The following is a 14,352-nucleotide window of genomic DNA, read 5'->3' as shown; positions in this document are numbered from 1 at the left end:
CTTGAAGTTGTATAGCATGACATAGCCTCGCTGATTTTGTCATGGCTAGTCACAATGTGCTATCGCTGAGTTGCTGGTGGTGTAACACCACCCAACTGGCGGTCCATGACTTGCCAAGGTTGTAGAAAACTTGTGTAGTGTGACAGGCTTTAGCTAAAGGACTGACCTAAACAAAAGTGCCTACAACCTGGAGGTTACACATCACCCCAGACTGTTTTGTGCTTATTGTCTAATAGTTTACATACTGTACATACAGTTAATATGATGCATATACCCATCTTCTATAATCCTGTTGTTAAAAATAAACTTCATTATTACTGTTGTTTTTTTTTTTTTTTTTGAGTCATCAGGTTTGGGTTATTACCTGAAATAATAAGAGGCTCCAGTTACAAAACAGACAGAGGTGCAAAGCCTTCTACATTGATACTGTACATTAAGCATAAACAGGACGGTCCACATAAACATACAAAAGGAGAAATAATTTATCTTCTAACTAGAGCTGTACAAAACTAAGGCAGTTTAAAATACAGTAGTGAGAAATACTTAGTAAACATATTAACACTAAACACCATTATTTCTCTTATAACACTGTTTATTTTTTGCACTGTTTCATGGTATTATTATGTAAATGAATTTAAACACATACAAATTTTTAACTTTCCAGTGCTGCTTTAATCCGGTCTGGAGCTGTCTGCAGTCTGACTGATGAAATACCAAATCATGTGCAAAGACGGCTGCCACAACTCATAGAGCTCAGCCTGATTTAAAGGAACAGCAGAACAATGGAAAACATGTCAGACGATATTTATACTGTACATCCTATATACAGTGCAGACATCCAAAGAACTTTTTCAATATAGATTAAAAAATCTAACAATATAGAATTAGAATGTTTATACAGTTTTAAAAATGTACATTAAAAACCATATATATGTCACAACAATAAAAAAGCTGATCCATATTTTTGTTTTATCATATACATTAATACAGTATATACACTTGCAGACAACGATCCTTTTACCTTCTTTGATTTTTTTCTTTATTCTTAAAATTAAGAATTTTCTTTTGCGGCCACTTACTTAAATAACTACATTAAAATTATAGTAGAAATATATATTAAATTAATCACTTTCATTGATGAGTTTATATTAGGATAATTAGGACTGATTTAGACTGATAAATGACATTTATTTTTTCTTCAGTCTAAAAATGGTTTAAGCTTTTAAAACAAGACACAAGTAAACAAATACATATTTACAAGTATTTACAATCATTGAGGATCACTCATCATCACAGGATGAGCGTGTAGCTAATACTGCACTACTACAAGTGCGCACGTCACCTGACGGAGGAGGAGGAGGAGGCACAATGTCAGCCTTAGACAAACGTTGCTTTGTATTTCTCAGATGACTTTCCCTTTTCACTCCTTACAGTAATCAGAGAAGGCAGGTCAGACGTCTTATACACTGCTGTCCTCATTCTCCCTTGGCACGACCTAAGTTCAGAAACATAGCCTTCAAAACTCAGATTGAGATCCACATTGTCAGATGATTTCAGAGTAGTATCTTCGAGCTTCACTGCGTCCACATCAATGATTCGGTTCAATGCAACCTTCTCAGCTTGGGAAGGGGCCATGGAGGCCTATAGAATGGATGAAGAGCTACCTGAGGACTGACTGGCATGCACACTCAGATCAGGACCAAGGCTTGTCCATTGTTTGTCTCCTTTATCTGAAATGACAGAGATAATTTTATGAATAAACTGAAAAAAGCATTTAAAATGAAGTAAACAATAATCAGCTTGAAATGGACCATCCAGTACTTTCATGTAAATTTCACTTTAGTGATACCACAGGAAATCACAAAACAGAACATCTACTCTATAATAATAAAATCCTACGCCTGAAAGTGCAACGATTTTGTGCGACGATTTTATGTCACTTTTTCTGTCATGCTTTAAATCAGGCTTATTTTAAAACCTACATATATATGTTTGGTATCATTCTTTTCCGGATTTATTGAACTTTAATGTGATGTTGTTAGATTTTCAGATTCTTATTCCAATTTTAAATTATAAACTAAAATATCAAGAACTCACGTCTCGCGAGACAGGACTTTGTGCCAAAAGATTTAACCACGCCTGGGAATGGAAATAAAAGACAAAGAGTAGGCCAGCTGCTGTACAGGCTTTCAAATGTTCGAAGCGCCGTGCGAGATACGGACCATACGGAACGGCAACAGCAGCAAGCCAACAGCTGATCAAGCAAAGAGGAGGTAAAAAAAAATGCATTTGTTTCCCATTGTATCACCATTTAATAGGGGTTTCGGAGGAGCGACCATGTCTCCTTGGGGTGTGTTCAGCCCCCCTCTTCACAACGCGAGGGGCAGAGACGCAAAGTGGCTGGCATGTAGCGCAGGCCAGGGGGAGAGTTGGCAAGCGAAGCAAGCAAGTGGGAACCCCCTAGTTTTACAATATTAAGCAAGTGATTGTCCTATATAATAAAACACAATCAAACACATTCTATAACTTATATTTATTATTTACACAAATACAAATATATGTACAGTAAAATTAATAAGAATTGAATGAAATGAACAAACTTAAGTAATATTTAATTTGGAGCTAAACAGATTGGGTCAACAGACAGACAGAATTGTACAGGAGTGGCTCAATGGCTCTGTCCGTGTTGACCTTTACCTTTACTAATGTGGGGTGTGTGTGTGTTGTCGTGCACATGCATCAGAGGATCACTTTTGAGGAAAGTCAAAACTAAGCACTACGACCCCAGGACACCAGTGGGCACATTCGTTAACTACCTTGTCTCCTTTTACACCCAGAGCACTGACAAGCCGTCCAGTGAGGGCAACTAACTCTGCCCCTTCCAGTCCAGGAGCTATAAAAGCATGGCACTGTCATGATAAGGAGTCTTATTTGGAAGGCGAGCAACCCGCATGATGGAGCTCCGAACCATAAGCCTGACCGCTACTGACAAGCATTATTATATTAACCAATTGCAAGGGATATTTCTGCTGGTTTTCACACCATCGAGTGCTTGTTATTTTTGTTTCAACCTTTTTCAAGTAAATGGGGAGGCTTGGCTGGCATCCCAGCACATCATCTGAGTTCCTGTCCTTATTATTTTGACGACAGTGTTCATTTCTTACATTTCATTATCCAGCATGTGCTATAGTAGGGCAAACAAGCTGTCACTTATCTTCACTTATACATTTCTTTGAGTGTCTCTATGTGTGTGTGTATGCGTATGTGTGCACATACATTTATATTTAAATAAATTATGCATCTCAAGAAATACTCATGCAAAAATTTAGCAAATCAACTGGCCGGGTTCCATGACTACATGAAGCAGACAGCAAATATTCCAGCTAAATTTAACAATTTATAAAACAGTAATTAATCATTGATTAAAATGAAAAAATGCATTTGCAAAAACTAGAAAAAAACCTTAATACAATAGTGTGTTTGCTTTTATTTGGTAAAGAAATCTGTAAATGAAGTAAGCAAAATTTACTAAACAAGACGTCTTATATAACCTAAATAATCTTAAATACAAATTTCAATAAGGTAAACATGAGTTTATTTTTTGCAGTGTGGACCAAACTGGACCAAATACAATAGGCTTGGAGCCCGTCACAAAACACAATGCAACTTGTCAAGTTTTTTTAAAGTTATTGTTGTATATATACACACATACATCCACGGTGCTAAAATCAGCTTTTTTCCCATGTTTTAAACATCATACAATCAGAATCTGAACTTAACTCAAGAGTGAATTTTTGACCCCACCACCAAACTTCTATTGACATGCAAGTAATAAGGCCACTCATGACAATTGCATGTGACGACAGTGACTTATCAGTCATGTAGTGCCATTTACTTAATTCTCCAGTCAGTTCTTATACATTTTTCCCTAAGAATTCAGTTTTCCTTCTTCTTCCTGCTGCTGCTAACACCATAAGCAACCTCAACAATAAAGTTCAAACCACTTAATAATAACAATATGTACAAAATAGTCGTTCCCTTAATTTTTATGCTCAAAACCATAATAACAACAGCATGCCTTCATTGATAATGACTCTGACACATCCATCCATTTTTCCTTAGTAAATATTTTCTGCTCAAGGCTGTGAGGAACAGGTATTGGTGTAAAGGTGGAATGAGTTGTGTGTAGAGTGCCGGCCTATCATGGGGCATACCAGATGTTCTACACTCACAGCCTCCACTTCTGATGTGCCACTCAGCCTAACAGCATGTCTGTAGTGTGTCAGATGAAACATAAACTTAAGAAGCAAATCAACTACAGTCAGTGAGAAAACAACCAGTGCAAAAGCGGTGTTGTGTTTCATTTTGATTCTTTTAACATTGATGGTCAAGTGCTTTCTGTATGTCTGGATATTTTTTCATGTACCATGTGTTTTGAGTGTATTCCTCCAAGAGGCACGACCACCTTCACATCACTGCAAGGAGCTTCCCCAACACCTATAAAGGCTGAGAAAAACCCAAAGTCCCTTGCGGTTCATTGAATGTGCTAGGCGGATGGGGAGTTCTGTGTTATTTTGCTATTTTTGTTAATTACTGATTTTCTGGATTTTTTTACTTTGCCTCTTGATTTTGTATTAGGACTGTGATTGCTTCTTGGATTTCTTGTTTTGAAGGCATTGCAGTCTTTTGTGCTCGTCGGAGATTCTTGTTTCAGAGCATTTTTTATAATAAACACTTTATTTATAAAGATTCCATGTTTGCCCTTATTCGTTATGAGCCGGAGTTTGATGGTTCCCCCCTTCTAGTGGACATTTTTAAGGTATATTGAAGGACTCTGTTTGCTACAGAACTCCTCGTTCACAACAACTAGGACTCGCCTGAACAGTTTGGTTTCTCTTTGCTATAGAATATTGACCTGTTAATGCATATAATATAAACTAAGAAGTGGAAGAACACTTAAAAACATAAATTGCCTTTACTCCAGTTTTAATTGCCACACTTCTTATCTCCTTCAACTGTATTATCAGTTAACAGGTTGTAAGATCACCCAGGTAGTTTTGGTAGTCAGGTATTAATAACCTTTTGATTCTACTGTTTAAAATCAAATAAAAATAGCTATACATACAGCACTGTAATCCTTAATTATTAATATGGATTAATGCATATTAAAGTGAAGTCTATAAAATGAACTTATTTAGCTTACCTGTGAGCCCTTCATTTAGATTATACAATTTCACAAGGCATACACATCCATGTAAATAAGATGTTAATGGGGGTCAAAGAGCTGTCTGCTCAACTCCATCTTAGTATTATAATGAAGTGGGGCAACAGAAAAATTAACGGGGCTATAAAAGTCAAATGTGGCAGTGTAACATCAGGTCCATCATTAGGGAATTAAAAGAGTAAAGAAGCATCCAGAATCATTTTGGAATGACTACACATCTCCTAAACCAAGCAACCAGCAAAAAGGATCACGGTAGTGGAAGTGAATGCCCTTAAAGAGTTGCAGAAACTCAAATCTTCAAGAGTGAATCAACAGGAACCTCCAACTACAGATACAAGAAGCTCATTTAGACACAAACAAAAGAGCTCAAAGCTGAAATCACAGCCTGAATCGTTTCAAAAGAACAGTGAATACAGAAGGATATGGCATTTTAATTTACATTGTCCTAATTTATACTATCAACAATTCGATCTCTTTAAATTGAGGAGTATATTAAAAGAATCATTGAGAAATCCAAAAAATGCAGTGTGTTTTAACTTCAGGCTTTTCCACCCACATAATAAACACACTGATCCGGTGCGAGTAGGTGTGCTCTGAGGAAGAATCACATCTCGTTTCTTCTTTAAGGTCAGTACTGCTGGCTCCCCAGGATGCTAAAATTAAATTATGTGCATTTTGTAAATGTACTAGGGGACTGTGCCCCCTGCTTGCTCACCATGGGGCCACTTCACGTCTCTGCTGCTCGTGTTGTGAAGGGGGGGGGGGCTGAACACACGCTAAAGAGATGCGGTCGGATCAACTGTTGCCTTGCTGCTGCTGCTGCCGAGCTACATGTTCTGCTTGTCGCACTGCATGTCGATCATTTAAAAGCCTGTGCAGCAGCTGTCCTTTTGTCTCACTGGGACGTTAAAGTGTCTCCGAGAAAATCACGTATCATCTACTTCCAAGATTTTTTTTTTTTTATAATACAAAGATAGATACATTTGGTTATTTAAAGTGTGGTAAATATTGTACTGTATTAAACATTTTCTTTAAAGCTTTTTTCAATTTATCAAAGTTTTGTTGCTTGCTTACATGACAGTGGAAAGATGTATTAATTAAATTACTTTTATTCTGATCATACAGGATTAACTTTTCATGTGTTAAAAGGGAAGATGAAACAAGTAATTCTGTACTGGAACAGCCTGCTATTCCACTTGCTGCCAGAAAGGCAAACCCATACAATGTATTTTTTATTTATGTTATGATCATTAAGCTTTGGATTCTATGACTACAAGTTCTCCAATGAATCTTGGAACAGTGGGACACATTCTTCTAACATGGTTAAGCAAGAAGTGGATTTAGTTATTTGGCTTAAAATGAGCGTTTATTTATTTTGTCTCTGATTTATTTAATTCTCGGGATCATTAGTTAAGGAAAAGAAAATGTACCACATAAACCTTTATGCTTATAATAACTGAATTGAAGGTGCAATTGCAGCTTACATTCAAACAAAAGCCTCCGTTAATCAGCACACTTTCAGTCTATTACTGCCAATCAGACACTTGACCCAGACGGTTGACTTTGCTTTGCTCGGCGGCTGAAGGTCTGTACAGAGGTCATATTGCGTGTGGACTTTAACGTATTGGGGTGCTATGTCTGATATGTGCACCTGCTTCAGGTTTCTCTATTGTTTTTTGCATCTTCTAAAGTGAATGCTCCAAACCCAGAGATTAAGAGCTGAGTTTCCAATGACAATTTTGTGCATTTTTAATCTGTACAGGAGTAAAGCATCTACATGTTTAGATTTTAATTATATAGTTATAAGTTTATGAAAACTTTACAAGGGTGGAATAAGGAGAAGTGATGCTTCAAGAAATACTTGGATGAAGCCAGAGGCTATAGGCATGTGGAAGTTTCATTTGTGTTTGAAAGAGACATGCAGACAGACAGAATCTAATCAGACTTCATCGGAAAGAAAACCACATGAACACAAGCAAGGCACAAAAGGCCTGCTGTTGGCATATTACCCTTCTCTGTACTTAAAGGATATTCAGGCATTGTCAGTAAGACTACCAATACTTCCTTTAAACAATTACATTGCATTTTGGGTACCTAAAATTGCTTTGTGTTTTTTCCACTCACAGGGAGTATTGGTCACACTACTTTATTTTTGCAGGCCCAATGCAATTTGTAAACTGATGATTACTTATGAAATAAAGTATGCACTTCAACTAAGGATGGTCTTTGGAACTGCTCTAACAGCAAAGCAACAAAATAGGAAATACTGTTGGGGTATTCTTTTTGCCGTTATTTTATTTCAGTATTAACTTGAAATGCATTTTTAAAACAGTGAAAAACGCAATGAAAGGATGACACAGGGCAGAGGAAGGTCCTAAGTAAAACGTCTAGAGCAGGAACAGAAAGCATTTTGGTCTATCACTGAGAGAAGGCAGGGGCACCAAAGCCGGTGAATGACAGCTGGGAAGAATTCTGAAGTGATTCCCAAAGGATGCCAAAGAGCACAAGATTTATCAAATGCCAGTTGTCCCCATTAAGTAGAAATAAAAGGATATAGAAGGCCAGCATGAGGCTACAAGACATCCTGGCTGAAAAAGATAGCAAAGTGTGCCTAACTGCTTGCCCATTTAAGTTACAGGTTACAATGGACTGACAGGAGTCCTTCACTCTACCATTCATCTTCTGACAGGCACGTGCCTTGGAGATTATGCTCTTTATGATTTACTGAAACCTTAGATGTACATGGACCCATTGGTATCCACTAGGTCTAGCCTGGTACTCCTGTGTGCAAAACTGTCCCACCCATATCCCAGTGATGCCTACTGCTGTGAGCAATCAAGCAAATTGACAGGAGACTTTAAGGTGAAGGCTTAGCAGTGGGAGGAAAAGGCCAGGTATGTGTGTGTGTGTGAGAGACACAGAAACGATAAGTGAGAAAGCAAGTGTGCTCTGGTACACTGATGGTGGACAAGGTGGTAAGCCAGCATACCTAGTGGTCAGGAGTCCAATATCTCTACAGATAGGTCCAGTGGGACGGCCTGACTTTGCTTTCCTTTGTTCTGTTTGCTTTTACTTTGTTATTTTTCCTCCATGAAAGTTTTTACGCCATTTCTGATATTTTCCACAGTTTTTAGGTATGCCAAGAATATGCTTTCTTGTCTAACACCTCATACATTATTGTTTATTACAAATTATATATATTCATTCTTCTTCATTACAGGGTCTCACGGAGTACACTGAAGGGCACACACTCATGCCCACACCCACACTGACTCCTGACTGAGCAATCTGGAGCTGCTACTTCACCTAATACACATTACACTTTGATGTAGTGGAAGCTAAAGAACCCAAAGAAGACTCAAATAAACAGGCAATCACACCCTTGCCCTTGGAGCCGTCTGACAATAGCTCTAACCACGTTGCCACACTAGACATGATATTCTATGTACACATTATGTATGCAGTCTATCGCAATATACTGTAGTGTAACCCTTCAGAATGAGCGGCTTCTCAGTATTCAAAATGCACATCACAGATTTAATTCACAACTACAGTCCTGATTACCAAATTACTGGACACCATAAATCAAGGATCTCTTCAAATGTACGATGCAGGAATACATAATTATAACTTTTAACACTGTGAAACTTCTGAAAAATAGTGAAAATACATTTAGTCTGAAAAAAGTTACTTTTAATCATAGAGAGCTTTAGCCAAGACTGCAAATGTAAAGTTCATTAGGACACCAAACAGATACAGATAATCATTTTTCACACTAACTGAGGAAAATGCTAATAGACATAAAACTTACTTAATTACTTTTTGTGATTTAGAAAAAATATTCTACAAAGTTTATAATTGTATTGTGGAGGAATTTGTGCTTTATATTGTCGAGGTATATGTGATGGCAAATATGACTTTTATAAAGATAGTACTTAACTTATGAGTGGCTATCGTGGTATTGGTGCAATGTGTTCTTCAATTCCCTCTGCTGACTTCTATGCAAATGAAATCTGAGAAATATTCAAGCTAAAAACCATGCCATCCTCATTTAACTGTGTGAACAAATACAGATGCATCTCATTATGTACAGTAATTTATATTTTATCAGTGCACAAATGACCAAAACTTGGTATTACGTAACATCAATTCTGGTGTACTACAATTTGCCAATACATTTAAAGCAACTTCTAAAGTGACAATTTCATTACTCACAAACATTTATGCAGAATGTACAGACTAAGCCACGTCAACAGTATGAAATTCTGATGAACGATATAGGATTCTATATTTCTTTTCTTTATTTGGATTGTATCAGTCACAGTTTTAATAATGTGCTGAACATTTTTGCCTCAAATATATATTAGTATCACTCTTCTTATTATTATTCGTTCGGCTGCTCCCGTTAGGGGTTGCCACAGCGGATCATCTGATTTTAAACATTCTGATACTTTTCTGATATTATTAATAAATATTGTATACACAGTATGAAGCCCGTGGACTCCTGTAAGACAATGCAATAAACCCACAGCACAGCAGGTCCCAGTACTTCTGATCACTCCAGAAGGTTGTTGCTCTGAGAGTATAGCAGAGAGTAGAATGGCTTGTGGCTATGGAGGACCTCCATATCTCCTTTGTCAGATCCAACTCAAAGTTCCAACCCTGGTCGCTGCGCAGGTTTTTCAAAAAAGCAAAAGCAACATCTTCTTGCTTTGTCTTATAGCACAGGCAGTCACACTGTGATCCAGGATGCCGAGTGCTTTGGGCCGCATCGTAAAATAATCCATGGTCACAAGGACACAGTGATTTCTGACATTTTGTGGTTGTAAATGGGCCCTAGATGTCTACAGGCACTGGCTCCACTGCCTGTAGGAACTAAAGATTAACAGAAGACTAAGGGATGGTGCCCTAACATTAATTATCGCAGCAATAGATGAACAACGCCACACCCTGCCTGCAGCCTTTCCAGTAAAACTGCTGCTGCAGCGGCTAAAACGTTACAGAAATTCCAAAGTGCCACACCCTCAACAGTCTGAACTCCCTGAAGGACTTGGCGATGGAGGCGCTGTGGCAGGAGTGGCAGTCTGGGAAGGAGGTTTTCCCATCTGCGTTAGAGTAGTTTGTCCCATAGCTCTAGTCTGTCCCACTGTGGTGGCTTCCCTTCTGCTACCCATAGTCAGACTACAGCCAGTTCTAAGTTTTCATTTCTTCACCTGTGTTGATACTATGCAATGTGTTCATCTTTTTAGGTTTCTTTTTCACTGCATGGCACACAGCGATGGTGCACTGATGTTGTGTGGGCCTGGTACAGTGGCTGAAGTTCTCAAGGAGATAGGGCCTTTGTGAAAGGGCATCTGTTTTGAGGTGGCCATTTCCAGCCCTGCGCCAAACTGTGAAAGTGGGCCTCTGAAGTTCCCATAAACACCAGCTGTCCCTCTTGCTCTTTGAAATTCAGAAGGCAGGTGAATGAGGCAACATGAACTGGCGACCATAAAGACAGGGCCAGAAGTGCCACACACCAGACACCACTGCCTGGGGGAACCCTACATGTGATATAGTAATTGCACTTTTGTCTACTCAAGCAGAGGCGTTAGTAGCTGATCACCCTCTGCATCTCTCCTTGCATTTGGGACAACACTACCCTGGTTTCTGGTGTGGTGAGAAGTCAAACCTAGAAAACCACAGAGCTGCTGTATGATGCTGGGTCATGGCCAGTGGTATACAGTGGAGCTGACCACATGAACCAAGCTGGGTTCTACTTTAGTCCAGGGGGATCTGATAGCTAAGGACACTTCTTTCAGGTGGTCAAATGCTCACTTAAAGTTGGGAGTGGGCACCTAAGAAGCCCACGGAGTGACTAGGTCATATTTCAGTCAGCACTCACAACACAAGGCATTTGAAGGTGGTGGGAGCATTAAAAGCACAAGCAATATTATCATGAAATGCCACAATCCATGTCCAATGAAACACTCTGTGTCCTCACATGCCTCAGGGGCCTACAGTGACTTGCCTATAGCAGCTGTGCAGATCAAGGAAGATGAACCAGCCGGAGCCACTCACGTGATCCAGGGCAGTGAGTAAGAACCCAGCTTCATGACAGCATTCTGCTACCTACTGTATAATCGATGCACAAACAACAACTGCCATCCTGTTTTTTATACTAGGACTGCAGACGCTTCCCAATGCCATAAAGATAGTTCAGTCTCACCTGCCATGTGACGCAGCTCATGCTCTTCCCTTCTAGCCGTAGTGTTTCTTCTGTTCACATCACATGCGCCCCCCCCCCCAAAAAAAACTGCTACTACAGTCAGCACCATTAAAAAATATAAATGCATACAGTAAAGTCACCAGTGTGAAATTAACACTTACAGTGTATATATGCAAATCATGTTTCTACAAATATACTGTAATTTAAGTGTTAGTTTCACTGTGCATAATTATGAAGTGGGTATAAAATACTGTTAAATGACTGCACGAGATTTACCTCTCTATTATGATTTCGTATCCATTATTTTTGATTAAATATTTTCCAAGATGTAAGCCCCTTACTGCATTTGTGATGCCTTAGCCTTCATTTAAACCAACTAATCAACTGATGAAAAATATTACACTTTAGGAAAACTACAGTATATACACAGATTATGGATTTCTCTTGTAGTGTTAATTTATCTTATAATTTAAAATAAAGAGAATTGAAGATCTACTTTACTTTTTATTGTCACACAGTATAACTTTCCTTGCTTTATCAAGTTAGAAAGAATAACCAGCTCTTGCAAAATAACAAAAATGACAGGAATTTGAGGTTGTATTTCACTAAGAAAACATTAACTGATAGTATTGTGGAGTTAATAACAAATAATTCATTTTCAAAAGCAATATAAAAACTTAAATTTTAAAAAGTAGGTGCCAAATGATGTGTAGATTTTAAAGTCCTTGTTTAAATTATAGGCAGTTGTTGATTATTCTTGATGGACAACAGAAGACAAGTGAGAGTCTAATGGCATCACCTATCAACAGAAATCTGATGACTGGAAAGCACACAAACAAACTGTACTTTCTTTTAATTGATTCATAAATGTAACAGTGCCATCTGGTGGTTTGATGGAATGAAGTGTACTGCCCAGTTGTAGTTTCAAAATACATTTTCTTTATTTTTTTTCCAATGTTTACATTTTCTGCAAAAAAAAAAGATTCCGTCCTGATGGAGTAAGTCACTTACTATAGAAAAATATCCATTTAAACTAAAAACATCATTACTAAAAAGATTACATGGAATGTGTAAAGTCAGAGAGAACTGAAGATGATTTGTATTGTTGCTGAGATATTTTTAAAGTATGCAGTTTTTTCTGAAAGTGAACACAGTAATAATTTTTGAAAAATTTTCTAGGACATGAAAGTACTGTTTAACACATAATATAAGAAAAAATAAACAGCTTTTAAATAGCTGACAGGTTATAAAAATGAAACTACACATACACCATAAGCAGCTAAAAAATAAAAATCTTCACTCTCAAAGACAATCCCTGGTCAGTCTAACATGGAATTATACAGGGGTGGGCAAAAAGTAGGTTTACAGTTGTCTGTATGGAAAAAGACACACAGGTTATGATTATTACAATCGCTTTATTAACTCAAAAGAATGCCACAAGTCTCAAAAGTGCTTCAATTGCCGGCCACACATACTCACAACTGTAAACCTACTTTTACACACCCCTGTATATTATTTGTAAGGTCAAGTACAGTACATGCAGCCACAGTAGAAGCTGAGCAGCCAGGTAACGCCTCATTGTCAGTAAATTCATTTTCATTGCTTTTAAGTAAGTTAATAGGACTGGAAGTGCACTCTAATTTCTGCCACTTTGCAGTGGGCATTTCAAGTGGCAAGTATGAATCCACTCACTGTACTGCCCCATCTGTACACCTCACCCAGTATCAATCCACTCAATACACTCCATTCCTTGCACTTGCAATAAATATCGATAAATAGTGCAATAATTAGCTTCATTTTGGAGTACCTCTGGAAAGCCATCCAAAAAGAATGAAACTGAAGACACCACCATGAGCTATGATAACAACTTGCTGCAGTGCTTCCCACATTCTGCACATAAATAGCTGATCATTAACTGTGGGCCGGCCTCTTCAGCTGAGTTTCCATGGAAGCAACATCTTCTGCTGCTCATTAATTCCCACTTACTGATTCTTCTTCATCTATAAAGTAACAGTTTGCCCTAGAATTGCTTTTTTTTTCATATGAGGCAGGAACAGTGTCTTCATTTACCCATTTTCACTAAATTAATCTATCATATTATAATATATATATATATATATATATATATATATATATATATATATATATATATATATATACACACATACACTTTATTTATACACATATACATACAGTGCATCCAGAAAGTATTCACAGCGCATCACTTTTTCCACATTTTGTTGTGTTACAGCCTTATTCCAAAATGGATTAAATTCATTTTTTTCCTCAGAATTCTACACACAACACCCCATAATGAAAAAAGTTTACTTGAGGTTTTTGCAAATTTATTAAAAATAAAAAATCTGAGAAATCACATGTACATAAGTATTCACAGCCTTTGCTCAATACTTTGTCGATGCACCTTTGGCAGCAATTACAGCCTCAAGTCTTTTTGAATATGATGCCACAAGCTTGGCACACCTGTCCTTGGCCAGTTTCGCCCATTCCTCTTTGCAGCACCTCTCAAGCTCCATCAGGTTGGATGGGAAGCGTCGGTGCACAGCCATTTTAAGATCTCTCCAGGGATGTTCAATCGGATTCAAGTCTGGGCTCTGGCTGGGCCACTCAAGGACATTCACAGAGTTGTCCTGAAGCCACTCCTTTGACATCTTGGCTGTGTGCTTAGGGTCGTTGTCCTGCTGAAAGATGAACCATCACCCCAGTCTGAGGTCAAGAGTGCTCTGGAGCAGGTTTTCACCCAGGATGTCTCTGTACATTGCTGCAGTCATCTTTCCCTTTATCCTAACTAGTCTCCCAGTTCCAGCCGCTGAAAAACATCCCCACAGCATGATGCTGCCACCACCATGCTTCACTGTAGGGATGGTGCCAGGTTTCCTCCAAATGTGACGCCTGGCATTCA

General features: G+C 38.2%; 1 protein-coding gene across 2 annotated transcripts in view; it reads right to left on the bottom strand.

Annotated features, from left to right (window-relative positions):
* Positions 1-557: 557 nt before the first annotated feature.
* Positions 558-14,352, bottom strand: part of rgs12b (regulator of G protein signaling 12b) — a 257,282-nt gene continuing 243,487 nt past the window's right edge. For both annotated transcript variants that reach the window (XM_028801717.2, XM_028801719.2), the window contains one exon: positions 558-1,730. In XM_028801717.2, coding sequence (XP_028657550.2) covers positions 1,642-1,730 — 89 coding nt within the window. In that variant the 3' untranslated portion in view covers positions 558-1,641. The remainder of the gene's footprint in view (positions 1,731-14,352) is intronic.

The sequence above is a fragment of the Erpetoichthys calabaricus genome, chromosome 5 (assembly GCF_900747795.2).
Source record: "Erpetoichthys calabaricus chromosome 5, fErpCal1.3, whole genome shotgun sequence".
NCBI lineage: Eukaryota > Metazoa > Chordata > Cladistia > Polypteriformes > Polypteridae > Erpetoichthys > Erpetoichthys calabaricus.
Note: the sequence above shows the minus strand (reverse complement) of the source record. Positions and strands in the feature narration are given on the sequence as shown.